The sequence below is a fragment of the Bubalus kerabau genome, chromosome 7 (genome assembly GCF_029407905.1).
Source record: "Bubalus kerabau isolate K-KA32 ecotype Philippines breed swamp buffalo chromosome 7, PCC_UOA_SB_1v2, whole genome shotgun sequence".
Classification (NCBI taxonomy): domain Eukaryota; kingdom Metazoa; phylum Chordata; class Mammalia; order Artiodactyla; family Bovidae; genus Bubalus; species Bubalus kerabau.
The window spans coordinates 95,734,208-95,753,261 of NC_073630.1; the positions used below are offsets into that span (position 1 = coordinate 95,734,208).

Consider the following 19,054-nt stretch of genomic DNA (forward strand, 5'->3'; position numbering starts at 1 on the left):
TTAATTTTGATTTTTAAGGGCAAGTTCATTTGTTGTTTAACAAATACTCTGACCATTAGGAACCCAAGGAGAAACAAGTTAGTAAGTATTTAATGGACATCCTGTGCAGTTATTTTCACAGAAAGTATAGGTAGAGACTCAAAAGCAGGCTTTTACTTCATCCCTGAAATTACTACTAATTTAAAGTCACTTTTCCTAATCTGCCTAGCAATCCCATTTGCCTATAATTTCCCTAGAATTATAGTATTTGTATTCACTCCTGAATGGGGAAAAAGATAGTTCTGTATAATATACAGTTTTATTTAAGTAACCAATAGTTTTCACAAGAAAGAAGATATGACAGTGCTTTTCTGAATGGGCATCTTTTCTGAATGGGCTTCCCTTGTGGCTCAGCTGGTAAAGCATTTGCCTGCAATGCGGGAAACCTGGGTTCGATCCCTGGGTTGGGAAGATCCCCTGGAGAAGGGAAAGGCTACCCACTCCAGTATTCTGGCCTAGAGAATTCCATGGACTGAAGAGTCCATGGGGTCGCAAAGAGTCGGACATGACTGAGCAACTTTCACTTCATCCTATGTCATGGAAAAATGTCCCTGGAAGGGTTGAACCCCAGCACTTGCACATGCATGGGATAGAGAAGGCCTCTCGGTGTTGCATGTTTTTCTAGGTCTAATGAAAACAAAGTATGAGGTCTTGGCCTCACCCTGGTAATGTAATCAGGAATGGGACCTTGGTAGCAAAAATGAGGACAATAGAAGTATCATTATGTTTAGGGGAAGGAAACATCTCAAGAAAGAGACCACTCTGAATAACTCAGGCTCCTTCTCTCCCTCTTTTTAAAAGTACTTTTTAAAATTTTTATTTTTGATTGTTGGGCCTTTTGTTCTCTAGTTGTGAGGAGTATGAGCCACTCTCTAGTTGCAGTGCATGGGCTTCTCATTGCTGCGGCTTCTCTTGTTGTGGAGCACAGGCTCTAGGTGCACGGACTTCAGTAGTTGTAACATGTGGGTTCAGTAGTTGTGGTGCATGGGCTTAGTTACCCCGAGGCATATAGACTCTATCTGGACCAGGGATCGAACTTGTGTACCCTGTGTTGGCAGGCAGATTCTTATCCACTGGGCCACCAGGAAAGTCCTCCTTCTCTCCTTTTCTTGTGTGAAATTCAGTGTTTCCTTTCTCCATGTGGCCTCTACAGAGGTTGATGTTAGTTTAAGAAGAAGGATAGGGCTTTAGAAGCTGATGCAACCTCACAGTCACTTACTCCACTGGCCAGTAAGAGATTTGATAAAGGAGAAACAACTATGAAGGTAGAAATTCTGCCCCAAATGATGAACCTGTCTTTTCTAGGATGATTCCAAACTTTAGAGGTTGTGGGAAGTCCTTGATTGGAAGTGAGACAAAACCCTTTCAATTGTGCTGGGGAGACACCCTCATTACGAAGCCTTCGGATGACGAATCAAACCCAGGGACTGGAGGAACCTTGCTAAGTCAGTGTGTGTTGTTGAGTCTTGAAAGGAGTATGCAAGGTTCTGGGTTCAGTGCCTCTTCTAATGCCTTTCCCCTCCCAGGTCTCCAGGTCAAGTCTGGCAGGATTTAATGACTCTGAGTCTCTGCAATGAGTGGCATCTAGATAGCCCAGGGGAACTAGGCAACACCCCTTAGCCTGAATTGGGATTGGAGGTTGGGTGGAGTGACTGGGACCTGGACACCTAAGAAGTTGTCTTCTTGGGAACGTCAGAGAAAGCTTTTGCCAAGCCTGTTAGGTGAGTCAACGAGAGACTTCAAGCTCTATTTTTGTCGATCCTAGTTTTTTTTTATAGCACCGAATGTATAGAAACTTCAGAAATGAATTGTCTGATATTGCATGCTCCATTTACTCCTAAAAAGAGAGAGTGGTTGGATTGCTGGGCCACTAGTTATATTTAGAGCTTGGATTGCTTTCATACTGTGGGCGAAAGTGTTAAAGAAATTAAAAATTCTTTTAGTCAAAATATTCTTTCAAGGGATCAAGTTAAAGGTTAATTGTCTATCATGCAATGGGACCAGGCCAGGTAGGTTCAACACTTTAAATACCATGAGTCATCCGTGAAGACCATCCTGTCTCGTTTTCTTGAGTCTTGATTTGCAAAACTTGAAAATTACCTTGAGGAAATAAGGTGACATGACTGAAATTTTTTTTTTAAGGAAATTTAAAAAGGTAGAAATGAAATGATCCCTTCAGATCTTCTTCCCCTGCCGTCTGATTGTAGGAATGAATCCCCATGGATCAGATCAAGAGAGATGGTGTATTTACTACTTCTGAAAATTTTATAGCTTTTGCCAGTCCTCAAACTGACCTCTTGAGGAGAGAGGGGTTTTAGGTCATGAGTAACACAGACAACCCAGAACTCTATGAACTTAGGAACCTTGTCGCTGTAGAAACTGGAATGGGCTTTAGGGGAAGACAGTGAATAAGAATAAGGCAGTACCCTTGGAGCAGGTCTTCCCAGGTGGCTCAGTGGTAAAGTATCTGCCTACCAATGCAGGAAATGCGGGTTCAATCCTTGATCTGAGAAGATCCCCGGGAGAAGGAAATGGCAACCCACTCCAGTATTCTTGCCCGAACATGCACAGAGGAGCCTGGTGGGTTACAGTCCTTGGGATCTCAAAGAGGTAGGACACAACAGCTAAACAACAACCCCTGAAGCAGCCAGAAGCCAGATTTTTGAGGGAGGGGGTCTCAGAAACCTCCATAACTTGGGTCTCAAAGAACTGCTCCCACCTTTGGCAGGAGGTTCTGGTTATAGCTAAGCAGAAGCCCATAGCCCTGTACTGAGTACCTGATCAATCCGTGTGTAACTCCCCGGTCCCTGCTCTGGAGGGGTTTACATTTTGTTGAAAAGCCCCTGGAATCACCACGCCCCCAAGGAAATGAATGTTTCTCTGAGATGTGCTTGCGGGCTCTGGTTTGTTTCCCACCTGTTGGCCATTTCCCCTCATCCAGCTCTCTTCCTTTCTTGCCCGCAGCACAGCCTGTTACTGCAAATGGGAGCTGAGGCAGGGCGGCGGGGAGGTGCCCCTGCGTGGGGGAGTGCTGTTGTTTTTAGAACCAGTGCCAGCTCTGAGTGGATGATGAGTAAGAGCCTCTTCCTCTTCCCTCTGGGCTGTCCTCCTCTTCCATCCCAGTCTTGTTGCTGGCCTGTTTCGGATATGGTGCTAAGCAAGGGCGGCTGCCTGGCTCTGATGTTCCCCAGGCTTGGGACCCAAAACTCGAGAAGGCGGCAAAATCTGTAAGTGAGGGCAGCCCTTGGCCTCTGTTTCCTATTAGCGAACTTTCCTCCATGAGGGCTTCTGGGGAGAGGTGGCGAATGTGAAGGCAGTAATAAGCAGAAAGTACTCTTACTTATTCCATTAGGTAAATTGAAAGTATTGCGTGGCACACAAGACCAACATGGGTGTTGGATGCATCTTCCAGCAACCTGAGGGATGATTTTAGGTTAAATGGCCTTTCTTCAAGAAGAATTCTGTTTCTGGAAAATTTCTTTTTCTTTTTTTTTTAATAGAAATAGCTGCTTGTTCCTTCTTAAGCTTAAACATTGCAATAGAGGAACAACTACGGTTGTCCATACTCTACTGGACATTGACTTTTTGCCAATTGTTATTCCACTTATGAGAGCAGTATTTGTTTTGGATTTTAGCTGCTCTTTTGTGTACATCACTAACATATTTGTCGGCTGCCAGATATTACAATCAGATAGAAAAGGGAGTTTTCTTTTAGAGGGACCTCCACATTTCATGATCAAAGAATTTTTTTTGTATACTCTGCAAGGGAAACAAAATTATTCACTGGTGTCTTTGTGTGTGTGTGTGGTTTTTGTCTTTCTTTTTGTGGTAGCTATAATCTGCTGAGATTCTGCATCTTTAAGCATCAAGAGGGATTTCTCATTTTGTAACATGAGTTCTTTTCAAACTTGTAAGTTTAATTGAATCCAGCTCTGAGTGACACTTTAGAAAATGTTCTCCCACCTCAGAAGTGCTTCTCCAAACCAGGTGCTGTTCTTGTTCACCTGCTGGCGGTGTTTGATTAGCAGCCAGCTACACCCGGGTGTTCCGATTTGTGCCAAGTCCATTCTATATATGGGAGTCTGTGCTTGAGAAGACGAGTTGCGCTCGTTATCCGGACGTCTTCCTTAGAAGTCACGTGCCAAAAATCACAGAAGCAGAAAAGCCAGAAACAGTATGAGACTTGGTATTGATGAACCATAAAATCAGAATTTCACCTCATGATATTGCTTTGTTCTTGGATACATCATCCCTTCCAGTTATGAGCTCACCAACCCTTGCTCGATCCCTGGGCCAGTTGGCCTCATCACCATTCTACAGATGGAGAATGGGAGATGTAGCCAGACAAGCCAGATTGCCCTCCAGCCAGGTGATCTAGCTAGAACATGGAGCCAACTCCCTTGACTTCTCTCCAGCCCCCTGCTGTCTGAGACAATTGGGCTTAGAAGGGAGAGCTAGAGGCGAAGTTGGAACGGCCAGTGTAGCCTGAAAGCAATCAGTATTTGAATTATCATTCAGAAGCCTGGAGAAGCCAAACAGTAGGTCAGTCAGTAGAATCGTAAATGGAGATTGGGAGAAGACAGTAGGGAAGAACATTAAAAATAAAGCAATTTGGGATCTAAATTCAAGAATGTAGGGGATATGCTGGAAGATCCTTTTTATGCAGGCTGTGATGCCTCTGTTAACTATGGGCTGATAACATGTGGCATACAGAAAGTACAGAATGTTCTCCAGTAGGAAATGGTAATCAAAGTAAAACTAATGCATATTCTTAAATCATTAATTCCATAAATATTTCTTGAGTATCTCCCTTGAACCAGGAGGACTTATGATATTCATCTTTATAGCTTCACCACCAATCCCTTGGTAGATAGATAAGAAGAATGAATGGATTGACGGTTAGGTGGACTTACATTGTCAAGGAAATTCTATTCTGAGGATTTTCTGTCTTCTTCATGCTCTTCCTCCCTTGGGACTGCCCAGATAATCCTGCCTTGCCCCTCCCAGAACCACCCACTCACAGGAAAGAGAATTCCCTTAATGAAGACAAGTAAACACTGGTCTGTGTGCTCATAGGGAGTAAGGCCTTGATGTACTTTTACCCAGATTGAATCTGGGAAAATCATGTCAGGAAGAAGGTCACACCCTAACCGACTCAGTAGAATAATATTTGCATGTGTAGGTTTCACTTCAGCAAGCCCCACAGGTGTATAATCTCTGTGTCAGACAATCAAAACACATTTGCCTTCGTGGCCTCCAGACTCCTACCACCCTTCATCCACCATCTCTCTCAAGCTGGCCACCTGGGATCCCAGTACCGTCTCAGACCTACATAGCCAGGATCTAGGAAATGCACACCGAGCACCATTATTTATTGAATGCCCTCAATGCATTGGCCTCAGACCAAATGCAGAATTAGATTACTGTACTTGACCAGTTGGTTCACATTTTAAACAAACAAATAGGCAGACAGGGGTGAACTGAGTAGCAGGGAAGGTGGAAATATACTCCAGGGAGAGGCTGGTACCAGAGAGGAGAAACCAGTCAGAGCCTGTCATGTGGGGACCTTAAGTAGGACAGGATCTTAACACATTTCAGATCCAGCTCTGTGCTTTTGATCAGAGGAAGGACAAATCTGGTTGGGAGAGAGAAAGAGAAGCCACACACTTCAAGCCCTTAATGTTGATTCATTCTTCTGTGGTTGTCTCTTGTCTTTGGGAATGGCAACCCTTTCCAGTGTTCTTGCCTGGAAAATTCCATGGACAGAGAAGCTTGGCGGGCTGCAATCCATGGGGTCGCAAAGAGTCGGACATGACTGGGCAACTAACACTACTACTGCGGTCTTCGGGCCACCGTTGTACCTTGCATATGCCTCTGACAAAGCACGTGGCCACTCCTGGCCACACGACCATTTGCTTACATTCTATCTTCTCTAACAGAACACCGGCTCAGTGAGGATAGGGACTTTGTGTTCTTCATCTCTCAATTCCCAAAGTCTGATCCATAAACGCTTGTTGAATTTACATCTGATACCTCCCTCAGTGACTATAATTGAGTTTCCAGTGAGAGTGGACCAGGATGTCAGATGCTCTAAGATTTCAAGATAGAGGTAACCGTGGATGTGAGAGGCCAGCTTTCTTGAATCTAGTATTACTGGCTGGAATCTTGAGCTGAGGTGGTTAACAGGTGAGGGGGTGGACAATGACCTGTGGCAAAAGCTCAGAATCAGGGGTGCTCTTATGGTTCTCAGGGAACAGTGTGGCTGAAGCAGAGGGTTTGCGTTAGAAATACTGTGTCACAGATAAGAAAGGTACGATGTGAGGTGGAGAGATAAATTAGGAATTTGGAATTAACACTTGGAATTTGGATACACACTAACATCTACAAAATAGGTAAACAGCAAGGACCAACTGTATAACACAGGAAATTATACCCAATATCTTGTAATGATCTATAATGGAAAAGAATCTAAAAAAAGAAAAAAAATATATATGTAAGGTAGGATGAAGCCAGTGTATGAAGGGACAGATGAAGATGTTAGACATTTAAGCTTTCAACAATGGGAAGCTACTGAAGCCATTTAAGCCAAACCGTAAGAGATAGCAGGAAAGCTCAAAAGAGCTGAATCCATCAGTTCTAGGAAAGATATGTTGGGGTAAGAAGCCTACATAGGAAGATAACAGCAACATTCTACGAATTAAGTGATAAAATCCCAGTCTTACAGAGGCACCACTGGGGATGAATATCAGGATTCTGGGAAGTTTGCTGTTTTGTTTGAGATAAAGGTATCATTGGAATCCACAATTTTCTCTAAATGAGGAATAAAATAATGACAACCAAACTCTTTATTTAGTGCTTCCTAGAGTATCTCAGTTCATACCTACAATACCCCATTGAAGTACTACAGTTGGCCCATTTGACAGGTCAAGTTACTGAGGCACAGTGATTAAGGAACTTGTCCAAGGTCATACAGTTACGAAGACAGAGAGCCAGGATTCAAACCAGGATGGAAGGCAGCACAGCCCACAGTGTTAACCACAAATACCTACTTAACAGGCTCATGGGTGGACTCATGGTATGATGAAAGAGGTTCTAAAATGCATGTGTGTTGTCATTTTGAAAGAATAGAGAAGCATTTCCTGTACTTGTTTTTCTCATTATAATTACCTGTCCCAGTGGAAGGTGATCAGTATACTGTACAATGTAAAATCTGTAATAGGATAGTGTGCTTTTTCTTTTTAACCATTGATTTTCCTAATTTAAAAATAAATGATGTTCTTTATAAACAGATATAGCAGATAACAGATATAGAGTGAACGTCCCATGTAATCCTAAATTGCTCCTCAAATCATTATCCATTGTTGGGTGGAAATTCCTCCAGCTCTTCTCTTTTATAGATGCTGATATGTTACCATTATGTATGTTAATATTAATCCTTTTTTCCAATAGATGATCACATTGTTCTCTAACATGCATTTTCATTTAATAATTTTGGACACCTGTCCATGTCAGAAAATACAGTTTCATTTTATTTTCCTTTAAAAGTTGTATAGGATTCACTTTCCCTTTCAGCATGCCGCAGTCTGGGTTCATGTTATTTTCCAATCAGCAGAGCCACAGGTCTGATGTGACCTAGATTCTTAGCTCAATGCCGCTATTGTTCCTTTTGTGTCTTGGACAGGACTCAAGGAGAGGCAAGTTCAGGAGGGACTCAATTTTTTGTTTTTGTGAACGTAACAGGAGCTATCGTTTATCTAGTACTCAGGGAGAGCGAGCCACTATTCCTAGTCCCATTTTATAGACAAGGAAACTGAGACCTGGAGAGGTTAAGCAATTTACTTGCTCAAGATTAGAAAGTAGAAAGTCAGAACTTGAACCCTGGCTCTTTAAGTGTATTTTAGCAACACACCATCTCTTTATCTCTTTTACAAGTCTTTTACCTAAATGGATTAATATGAACTGGTCTCTGTAGCATCATGTGGAGGTCTATTGTGGAGTAACAGTCAGTAAAGATGAGCTCTGATTCTTCTCTTTATGATGCACTTCACAAATACCTGTGAAGCGGTGGCTCGGATGGTAAAGCATCTGCCTGCAATACCAGAAGGCCTGGGTTTGATCCCTGGGTTGGGAATATCCCCTGGAGATGGGAAATGGCTACCCACTCCAGTATTCTCACCCGGAGAATCCCATGGACAGAGGACCCTGGCAGGCTACAGCCCATGGGGTTGCAAAAGTCGGACACTACTGAGTGACGAACACTTCACAAATACCAGCACGAAGAGGGAGTTGTTGAAGAAACACTTCCCTTTCTGCTGTTTCTCTCTTCATCCCCTCCCTGTAGGTCACTAGGTGGTCTGGGTTTGACCCACTGCCTCTCAACAGTCAGATGATGCTTCTCAGGGCTCAAACCTCATTTAGTTCCTCCCCTACTGATGGAGGCCCTCAGGGAAGAGCTGCTGAAGGCTCTTCCGGGGAGTGGAGGAGCCTTCTCCACATCCCAGCTGAGTGACATGACGGCTGCAAAAGCCCGCATCCCTCCTCCCAACAGAACCCACACAGACATTTCAGAAGAGCCAATTTAAGTAGATGAGTGTAGATAAACAGTCTCGGTGGAGCATCCTTAAGAGGATTTGTTGTTTTGCTTTGTCTTATCTAAGTCAAGTAAGGGCTTCCCAGGTGGCACTAGTGGTAAAGAACCCACCTACCAACGCCGGAGACATAAGAGATGGGAGTTCAGTCCCTGGGTAGAGAAGATCCCCTGGAGTAGGACATGGCAACCCACTCCAGTATTCTTGCCTGGAGAATCCAAGGGACAGAGGAGCCTGGTGGGCTATGATCCATAGAGTTGCACAGAGTCAGACTTGACTGAAGCAACTTAGCACACACGCACAAGTAGACTGGTTTAACATTCAATCTATTTTAATGGAATAAAATAACTCCAGCTTTGTGGTAGGAAAGCCTACACAAATCCTACATCCTGGATCCCTGAAACCATTAGTATTTGAATTATTTGGCTGTACCTAATTTTGTTGCATCAAATAATCTTCCCCAACGCAGGCATTTTCATAGAACTTGAGGGTTAGAAGCAAACTGAAAATGCAGGCGGTTCAGTTTCTTGTCTCGTGCATTTTACAGCAGCTCACTAGAGTGGTGTGCCAGCCTGTACTTGAACACTGTCTGGGAAAGTGAACCCCTAAGTACCAAAGCACACGATTTCATTTTCAGACCACTTCAAATTACAGTGGTATTCTTCTTTATACTAATTCCATCATAGCTTCAGTCCTTTCATCCTTCTTGAACCAAATAGAAGATATTGAATGGTTTTTCCATTTCACCATCTTCTGACCTTTTGAGGACATTTAACATTTTTCTGCCAAATCTTTTCTAGGTTAGTTAGTCTTTAGTTATGATCAACCTAGACAGCATATTAAAAAGCAGAGACATTACTTTGTCAACAAAGGTCCGTCTAGTCAATACTATGGTTTTTCCACTGGTCATGTATGGATGTGAGAGTTGGACTATAAAGAAAGCTGAGCGCTGAAGAATTGATGCTTTTGAACTCTGGTGCTAGAGAAGACTCTTGAGAGTCCCTTGGACTGCAAGGAGATCCAACCAGTCCATCCTAAAGGAAATCAGTCCTGGGTGTTCATTGGAAGGACTGATGTTGAAGCTGAAACTCCAATACTTTGGCCACCTGATACAAAGAGCTGACTCATTTGAAAAGGCCCTGATGCTGGGGAAGATTGAGGGCAGGAGGAGAAGGGGACGACAGAGGATAAGATAGTTGGATGGCATCACTGACTGAATGGACGTGGGTTTGGGTGGACTCCAGGATGGACAGGGAGGCCTGGCGTGCTGCGGTTCATGTGGTTGCAAAGAGTTGGACACGACTAAGCGACTGAACTGAACTGAACTGAATTCCTTCACCTGTTATTTCCATGTCATGATCCAGAGATCTGGGCTGTTAAGGTCTCTCTTCCTTGACGGTGTTCCCAAATGTCCATGTCACTCTCTTTTGTGGGTGAATGTAGCAGAGCACAGTGCTTCAGTGCAAACTAGATGAGGACAGTTTTTTGTCTTGTTCTTGATGGTCTACTTCTATTAGGTTCACTGAACTTAGAATTCCACCCAATTCTTCAAAAGAAGGGGACACAAAGGAACTTTATTCTGGAAAGTTTGTTTTAAAAAAATCACTTTATCAATTTATTTTTTTAATAATATAGAAAAAAGAAACCTGTGGACCTAGATTTTTAGATGTATTGTAGGTGTATTGTGTATTCTATCATCCTTCTAATATACTACTTTTCTGTAATATGTATCCATGATCCATCTGTAAGATAGTGGAAATAATAATGGTTAATTTTCATAAGTGTCTGAGTAATGACTCCTGAAGTACCAAATATTGAGGGTTCTTAAGAGTGTCTTGATAATTAAAGAGATGAAATATTGTAGAGTATTTCTTTACATCCGTGAGTCTTTGAAGTGGAAGGCTAGCCCCTTGAAGACTAGGATTTTTTCAGCAGCTCTCCCCCTCGCTTCCTTACTGCTGCCCTGATGGAGTCAAGTTTCTGAATTCTTTCAGATCCTTGAAAGGTTTACTACCTCCTCCTCCACTGTAGGATTTAGGTACCCACTCTAGATCCAGATTAGCTTTTGTAACACTAGAAGAAAGTAAAGTAATCAGGGAGGCTTCCCTCAAAAACTTTCTTTGATGGTAAACTGTGTCCATGTATATGTAAGATTTGATTACACTTTAGACTTTGGAGAAATTACTGCTAGAATATACAAGACAACATGTGGTAGGGAGTTCGTGAAGGCAGAGAATACATCAGATCTATACATTAGATGCCCTTTTATTAGGAGAATACATGAGGTGTCCTTGTATCATTTTCTAAAAAGCGTATGATTGGGGTTGTCTGTATAGGAGAGTGTCACTGAAAGTTATTACATATAAGGAAAAACCACTGTCCAAATTAACACTGCCCCTTAGCCACTGGCTAAACTAAAAAAGGAGAACAAAATCTTAAAGACAAATGAATATTAAATAAAGGCCAATTAATTGTAGCAAGGAATGTGTTGAAATAAGAGTGGGTATATGTAATTATATGGAACATTACATTGAAAATGTTTAGGAGGTAATCACATGCCACCTAAACATTTGCTGGAGGGTGAATCCCCCCTCTGCAACCATCCCTGTCTGATCTCAGAGACCCTCATTGACTCTGTAAAATGTACGATATGGCTTCCTTTCCTTGAAACGGTGACCTTTTCCAGGCCAATTAAAAGGTGCTGCTTTGAGGGCATTGGAATCCAAGCTCAAAGGGATAAAAGGAAATTGAAACTTCTATTAAGATGAGCTAATGATGCCTGGAGCAGTTGGGATTAAAATAGAACAAAGTCAATTTTAAAAAGATCCCCAAATCAAAGAGCTGCTTCTCTCATCAAATACCAAGAGAAAGCAAAATGATTTTTAATGAAAACTAGGGCAATGGAAATCAGCCTTTTGCCCAGATCCTGGGGCTTCAATCAAAACCAGTAAGAAGTTTTGAGAAAAATCCTTTGAACTTCTTGGGGAAAATGTATTACATAAATATAAGATAATGTCATGAAAGATAAATTATCTTTTCTTGCAAATTAGATTAAATGATCCATAAATATATTAAAATGATAATGATAAAAAGTAGTGTACATATAAGATTAATTGACAGTTGATTCCTCATCTGACATAAAATAAATCCTGAGTTCATAGTGAGCATTTTAAAAAACTTAAATACAATAGATGTATAACATTGTATTAGTTTTAGATGTACAACATAATAATTTGATATATGTATATTTTATGAAATGATCACGATAAGTTTAGCTGACATTCATCACCACACATTGATACAATTCTTTTCTTGTGATGAGAACTTTTAAATTTTATTTTTCTCTTAGCAACTTTCCAATACACAATACAGTATTGTTAACTAAGTCACTAAGGAGTATATCACATCTCCAGCACTTAATTATTTTATATTTATAATTTTGTACCTTTTGACTACTTTCACCCATTTTGCTCATCCCAGACCCCCTATTCCCTGTGTATAGCAATCACCAATCTGTTCTCTGTATCTATGAGGTGTTTTGTTTTGTTTTTTAAGATTTCACATATAAATGAGATTATATAATTATATAGTATTTGTTTTTCTCTGCCTTACTTATTTCATTTGGCATAATTCCCTCAAGGTCCATCCATGTTGTCATAAAAGGCAGGTTTTCCTTCTTTTTTTCTGGCTGAATGATATTCCATTGTGTGTATGTATGCAACTTCTTAATCCATTCACCCGTTAGTGGATGCTTAGATTGCTTTCCTCCTTTGGCTCTTGTAAATAATGCTACGATGAACATGGAAGTGCAGGTATCTTTTCAAGTTAGTGCCTTCATCTCTTTCAGATAAACACCTAGACGTGGAATTGCTGGATCCTATGGCAGCTCTATTTAAAATTTTTAAGGGACCTCCACACTGCTACTCTAACAGGTGTGAAGAGATCTCACTGTGGTTCTGATTTGTACTTTCCTGATAATTAGTGATACTGAGCACTGTTTCATGTACTATTGGCTATCTGTATGTCTTTAGAAAAATGTCTGTTCAGTTTCTCTGTTTATTTATATATTTGGCTGGGCTGGGTCTTAGTTGCTGCATGCAGGATCCTCCATCTTCACTGTGGCATGCGGGATCTTTAGTTGTGGCATGTGGGAACTTCTACCCTGACCAGAGATCAAACCTGGGCCCCCTGCATTGGAAGCATGGAGACTTAGCCACTGGACTACCAGGGAAGACCCTCTGCCCATTTTTTAACTGGATTGTTAGGGAGTTTTACTATTGAGTTGTATGATTTCTTCATATATTTTGGATATGAACCACTTCTCTGATATATGATTTGCAAATATTTTCTCCCATTCCATAGGTTGTCATTTAATTTTGTTGATGGCTTCCTTTGCTGTGTAGATTTTTAGTTTGATGTAGTTCTGCTTGTTTTTTTCTGCTTTGGGTGTCAAATCTAAAAATCTTTGCCATACTGATGTGAAGGAGCTTACCCGCTATGTTTTCTTCTCAGAGTTTTATGATTTCAGGTCTTATGTTCAAGTCTTTGGTCCATTTTGAGTTGATTTTTGTGAATGGTGTAAGATACTGGTCCAGTTTTATTCTTTTGCATGTACCTGTCCAGTTTTCTCAACATCATTTATGGAAGAGATTTTCCTTTTGCATTGTATATTCATGGCTCTTTGTCACAAATTAATTGGCCATATATGCATGGGTTTATTTCTGAGCTTTCTATTTTGTTCCTTTGTGTGTCTGCTGTTATGCCAACACCATGCTGTTTTGATTATAGTATATTATATGCTATGATAATAGCTTTGTAATATAGTTTAAAATCATCAAGTGTGATGCCTCCAGCTTGTCCTTCTCAAGATTGCTTTGTCTATTTGGGGTCTTTTGTGGTTCCATACAATTTTAGGATTATTTGTTCTATTTCTATGAAAAATACCAATTGAATTTTGATAGGGATTGGATTGAATCTATCAGTGGCTTTAGGTAATATGGAAATTTTACAATATTAATTTTATTATTTTTTCCAGTACATGAGTACAGAATATCTTACAATTTATTTATGTCTTCTACAATTTCTTTCATCAGTGACTGTACAATTTTCAGTGTATGTGTCTTTCACCTCCTTGGTTAAATTTATTGCTAGATACTTTATTCTTGATGCAACTGTAAGTGGGATTATTTTCTTAATTCCTAAAATCTAGTATTTTGATGACCTGTGATGTACACAATAACAGTTATTAGGTGATTGCTGTGGATGGTAATTATTGCAACCTTGGTAGGTTGTTCACTTCTTAAAACAGTTCATAATAACCATCTGTATTAGTCTGCTCAGTCTGCCATAACAGAATACCATAGCCTGCATGGCTTGAACAATAGAATCTTATTTTCTCACAGTTCTGAAAGCTGAAAAGTCCAAGATCAAGATCAAGGTTTCAGCAAGTCTTGACTTCTTATGAGAGCTTTCTTCCTGGTTTGTAGATGGCCACCTTCTGTATCTCCCTGTGGCCTTTCCTGGGTACATGCAAAAGTGTAGCAGAAAGAGAAAGGAGAAATGAGCTCTTTGGTTCTCTTGTTATTTTTGTTGTTGTTATTCAGTGGCTAAGTCATATCCAACTCTTTGTGACCCCATGGACTGCAGTGCGACAGACTTCCCTGTGTCTTCCCTTGGTGTTTCTTGCTGCTGCTGCTGCTAAGTCGCTTCAGTCGTGTCTGACTCTGTGCGACCCCAGAGACGGCAGCCCACCAGGCTCCCCCGTCCCTGGGATTCTCCAGGCAAGAGTACTGGAGTGGGGTGCCATTGCCTTCTCCGGGTGTCTCTTAGAAGGACACTAATCCTTTTAAATTAAGGCCTCCGTCTTATGACCTTGTTTAACCCTACTTTCTCAGAAGCCATTATCTCCAAGTACAACCATATTGGGGTTAGGGTTTCAACATATGAATTTGGCAAGGGACACAAACATTCAGTCTTTGACACCACATAATAAGTAAGGAAATGGCAACCCACTGCAGTATTCTTGCCTGGAGAATCCCATGGACAGAGGAGCCTGGCAGGCTACAGTCTGTGGGGTCGCAAGAGTCAGACATGACTTAGTGACGAAACTACTACTAATAATAAGTAAGAAGTTAGGGAACTGTTGAGCTGGAAAAGGCTTCCCACCACGCTTGCACATCAGTGGGTAATGCCTTTGCCACTTTGAGGATAGTTGGATGGGTAGCTCACAAGCCATCCAGCAACCTATCAGCAGGCTAGTGCTGCATTTTCTGTTTGTTTAAATTCTAAACGAGCTAATTGCCCAAGCTAAGGAATACCACATCCTTGGCTTAACCAACAGAAGCCTCTGCATCGCACATTTACTTGAACTCCCTTAAGGTAATGTTTAATGGCACTGTAGCCAAGGGGAACTTTTCCATCATAACACATCAGTTTAGGATGTTGGTTATCTATCCAGCAAATCAGGTCCTTGGCAAGGGAAACTTTACAGAGTCCAGCTTCACCTCCCCTGAACTTCTACCTGGATATGGTTTTAATGGTGGACAAAGCCATTATTTCAGAATTTAAAGGGTTTTCAGGAATAAAGCAAGTCATTCCTGCTTATATTAGGACTCAAAGCTACTTTATTGAAAGTTAGGCTTTCACCATATGATTTGTGTTGGCAGAAGGAGATGCCTCATCTCAGCTTGGAAATTCTAGGCTGAGTTGAGTGTTAAATTTAATTACCAAAAAGATGGATCCCACCACTTCTATGCCAGTGTGTATTAAGCCAGGACAAACATATCCAGAGTTGGCAATCAGTTTTAGCAGTTTAATAATTTGAATAGATAAAGAAAAAAGGGAGTTGGTAAGACAAGAAAAATGGCTTGTCTCAAAAGCAAAAAGACATCTGGACTGATAAGAGGACAGCTGAAAGAGGAGCTGAAGATAACCATGAGAAACTGATCATAAATTTGCCTCAGGGTTCAGACAGGGGGTCATGCAGCTGAATTATAAGCAGGGGTCACTCTGGTGAATTTAGAACTTACGTCCTGGTTTTGCTACCTCTAGGCAGCCTCCTTCACCATGCACCTCATCTCCAAACTCTCAATAGTGAAATACACGTAGATGAAAAGAATTGCCCAAGGTGAATAAGTAACTCTAGTATATGTGTCATTGATTGGACGACATTCCCTGAGAAGTGGGTCAGCTTGTGTCCCATGTCACAGGCTACTGCCTCACCTGTGCTGTGTCAGATGGCTAATAAAAAAAACTCACTTGACAGCTTGAAAGTTTTCACTGTTACACTTCCCTTGCGATCCCAGGGAGGCCAGGCCTTATTGGAGAGGGTGTTCAAGTTATGAGTTCACACAAGATGTGAAATACTTCTAAGTGTGTGTGTGTGTGTGTGTATTTCAACAACACCATAGCTGGTGAACTAACAGATTTACCCACATGGTCCAGGCATCCTAGCTGGTTGTTCAGGGTTGGAGGCCTGAAGCAGGTAGGTTGTGTATGTGTGTGTTAGGAGAGAGAGGGCATGTGTCATACTCCACTGGACTTTGCCTTATGTAAAGTGTGTTTGTAAAAGTAGAATGGAACTCCCTCAGGTCTGATGCTGTGAAGTGAGTGAATATGATGCAGAACTGCTCAATAAACTGAAAACAGTATGCTGTCCAATTATATGATGTATATATATCATGATTATCATTCCTGCCACTGGTGCCAGCATCAGGAATCCTATATTGAGATCTTCCATATTCCAGATCCTGTTCTAGAGCAGGATTTTTCAATTTGGGCTCTTATCAATATTAACAGTTGGGGCTGGATAATTCTCCGTTGTGGGTTGTGTGGTAGGGCTGTCCTAGGCACTGTTAGGCAGCATCCGTGGCCTCTATCCACTGGATGCTAGAAGCACATTCCCTCTCCCCGCCGCCACCACCCCCTCGCCCCCCTCGTCGTGATAGCCTGAAGGTTTCCAGGCGCTGAAAAAAGTGCCCCTGGGAGCAAAATTACCCCTAGTTGAGAACCAGTGTTTCAGACATAGGGCATATTTGTGATGGGGCATGGTGTGCACAAAAAGCATGGCCTGGGCCGCACACTGTTGTTTTCACTCCCGCGTTCACTTTATTCCTGAGCCCTGGCTGTGTGCCAGGCAAGTGCCAAGTGATGGGGACAGAAGGATGAAGAAGACATGCTTTATGTCCTTATGGAGAAGAGTCTAGTAAGGGAGAAATACTAATAAATAAATTGCCAAACAGATGCAGTGAAATTGACATATACAGGAGCTTCAAGCTCGTGATAATGGCCAGGGGAGAGAGTGCCTGACCTAGCTTGGGAAGTAACCCAAGAAAGCAGAAGCATCAGAGAAGACTTTCCTGAGTTGCCTAAACTGAGCTGAGTCTTAAAAGATGAACAGAGGTGTAATTCAGTGTTGCAACACTGAAGCATAAACAAGATGCAGAGATGAAAAGCAGCCTAGAGAGTGTGTGTGTATTGGGCAGGGGATGCTAAATCCGGGATAGATAGACAGGATGACCTTGTTTGCCAATCTAAGAGCTTATGCTTTTTGCTGGGCCTCCCTCGTGGCTCAGATGGTAAGGAGTCTGCTTGCAATGCACGAAACCCAGGTTTGATCCCTGGGTCAGGAAGATCCCTTGGGGAAAAGGAATGGCAACCTCCACCAGTATTCTTGCCTGGAGAATTTCATGGTCAGGAAGGTGGAGAGCCACTGACGGGCTGTTAGTGAGGCAGTAGCATGCTTTTGTTTAAACCGATTGCTGTGGTCAATATGCAGAAAATGGATTTAAGGGGCACAAAAGTGAAAGCAGGGAGACCAAGTTAGGAGGCCAAGGGATAATGAGGGCTGGAACTAGGGCCGTGGAAGGAGGGGATAGATTTGAGAAATCTTTCAGAGATAAGATTGCATGACTTGGTGACTCTTTGGGTGTGAGAGTAGAGGAAGAGGGAGCAAGTCAGGATGACTGCCAGTCACATTTGTTTTAAGGTGCCACTCTCAGGGTCTAGCATGTAGAAAACAACCGAGTGAAGGTAACCATTGTAATATGCTGTCATATCAACAACTTCTTATCTCCATTTTGCAAATGAGAAAATTGAAACCCAGAGGAGGAAAGTGGTTAACCCAAAGTCACACAGCTAGTGACCTGAGCTCTGTTTGGCTGTCTTAACTTCTGCTTTATCCTGCTGTATGGCTTTGGCTAAGTGTGGATTAAACTGGTGAAAATGATTTCAGTCAGGAAGAAGTGAACTTTGTTACCATTGGCCTTTATGCTTAGTGGGTGCTTGCTGCTACTACTGCTAAGTCGCTTCAGTCGTGTCTGACTCTGTGCGACCCCATACATGGCAGCCCACCAGGCTCCCCCGTCCCTGGGATTCTCCAGGCAAGAACACTGGAGTGGGTTGCCATTTCCTTCTCCAATGCATGAAAGTGAAAAGTGAAAGGGAAGTCACTCAGTCGTGTCTGACTCTTAGTGACCCCGTGGACTGCAGCCCACCAGGCTCCTCCGTCCATGGGATTTTCCAGGCAAGAGTACTGGAGTGGGGTGCCATTGACTGACGTCATTGAAAATTAAACCAATGTCTGTGTATCATTTTCGTGCATTCCAAATTGTTGAAGGGGAAAAGAAACAGCCTACCAAGTATTACATGCAAGTGGCACCCACCTAATTGGCAGCTTTAATCTCAGATTCCTGGTACCTACAAGTGAAGTCTTGGGGCCCATAGTCCATTGTCAGTCTCTTCAGACTCATGGCCAGGGACGTGAGTATAACTCATACTCGTTAAATGATTTGGTAATTTATATATATACTAAATTTATAATTATAAATGTGTAATCATTATATAAATTAAATCACTAAATATATAATAATATAGTATGTGAATATATATATATATATATATAAATTCTGGGTCAATAAGATGATCTCCCATCATTTCTATCTGAAAATATTAAATGTGCCCAAGACCAAGAATGACTATTTGCCAGGAAATGGGGGTAATGGTTACTGGGCTAAATATTGAGTGGTATAGATGTCTTTAAGATAAACACAAAGAAATTCCTGTGTCACTTCTCTCCAGGATTGCTCCCTTAACCTTTCCTTCTTCAAATCTAGACTTCAAGGCTCCTAAAAGAACCAAGACACAGAAGTATAGGATTAGTTGCCCAATTTACTTATATTTTAAGAAAGTGTCCCCAAAGGCCAGTTAAGCCTGTCTGACAGCAGTGACAGGTCTCATCATCAGAAAACCCAAGAATGATTATAGCCTATGACCTGTGACAGCTCTAAAGACATTAAGAACTGCCAGGAAATGCCACTGGGATTTCTCTCTCGGGTCATTGGAAAACAAGGAGGCTTTCATTATTCAGGTTGAGGATTAGAAGTTCCTTCCAAAGTATTTATGCCAGGCCATTGATATGATGAGAGGTC

The 19,054-nt window shown here is 41.8% G+C and overlaps 1 protein-coding gene across 8 annotated transcripts in view; it reads left to right on the forward strand.

Annotated features, from left to right (window-relative positions):
- The window catches only part of SHROOM3 (shroom family member 3), a 342,494-nt gene that overhangs the window by 214,225 nt on the left and 109,215 nt on the right, over window positions 1-19,054 (forward strand). For 5 of the 8 annotated variants that reach the window (XR_008717216.1, XM_055588841.1, XM_055588845.1 and 2 more), the window contains exon 1: window positions 2,077-3,266. The exons of the other annotated variants lie outside the window; for them this stretch is intronic. Coding sequence is in view for 4 of the 5 variants with exons in the window: in XM_055588841.1 (XP_055444816.1) it covers window positions 2,908-3,266 (359 nt within the window). In the remaining variant the exon portion in view is untranslated. Of the gene's footprint in view, window positions 1-2,076; window positions 3,267-19,054 lie in introns of those variants that run through there. 8 annotated transcript variants of the gene reach the window in all.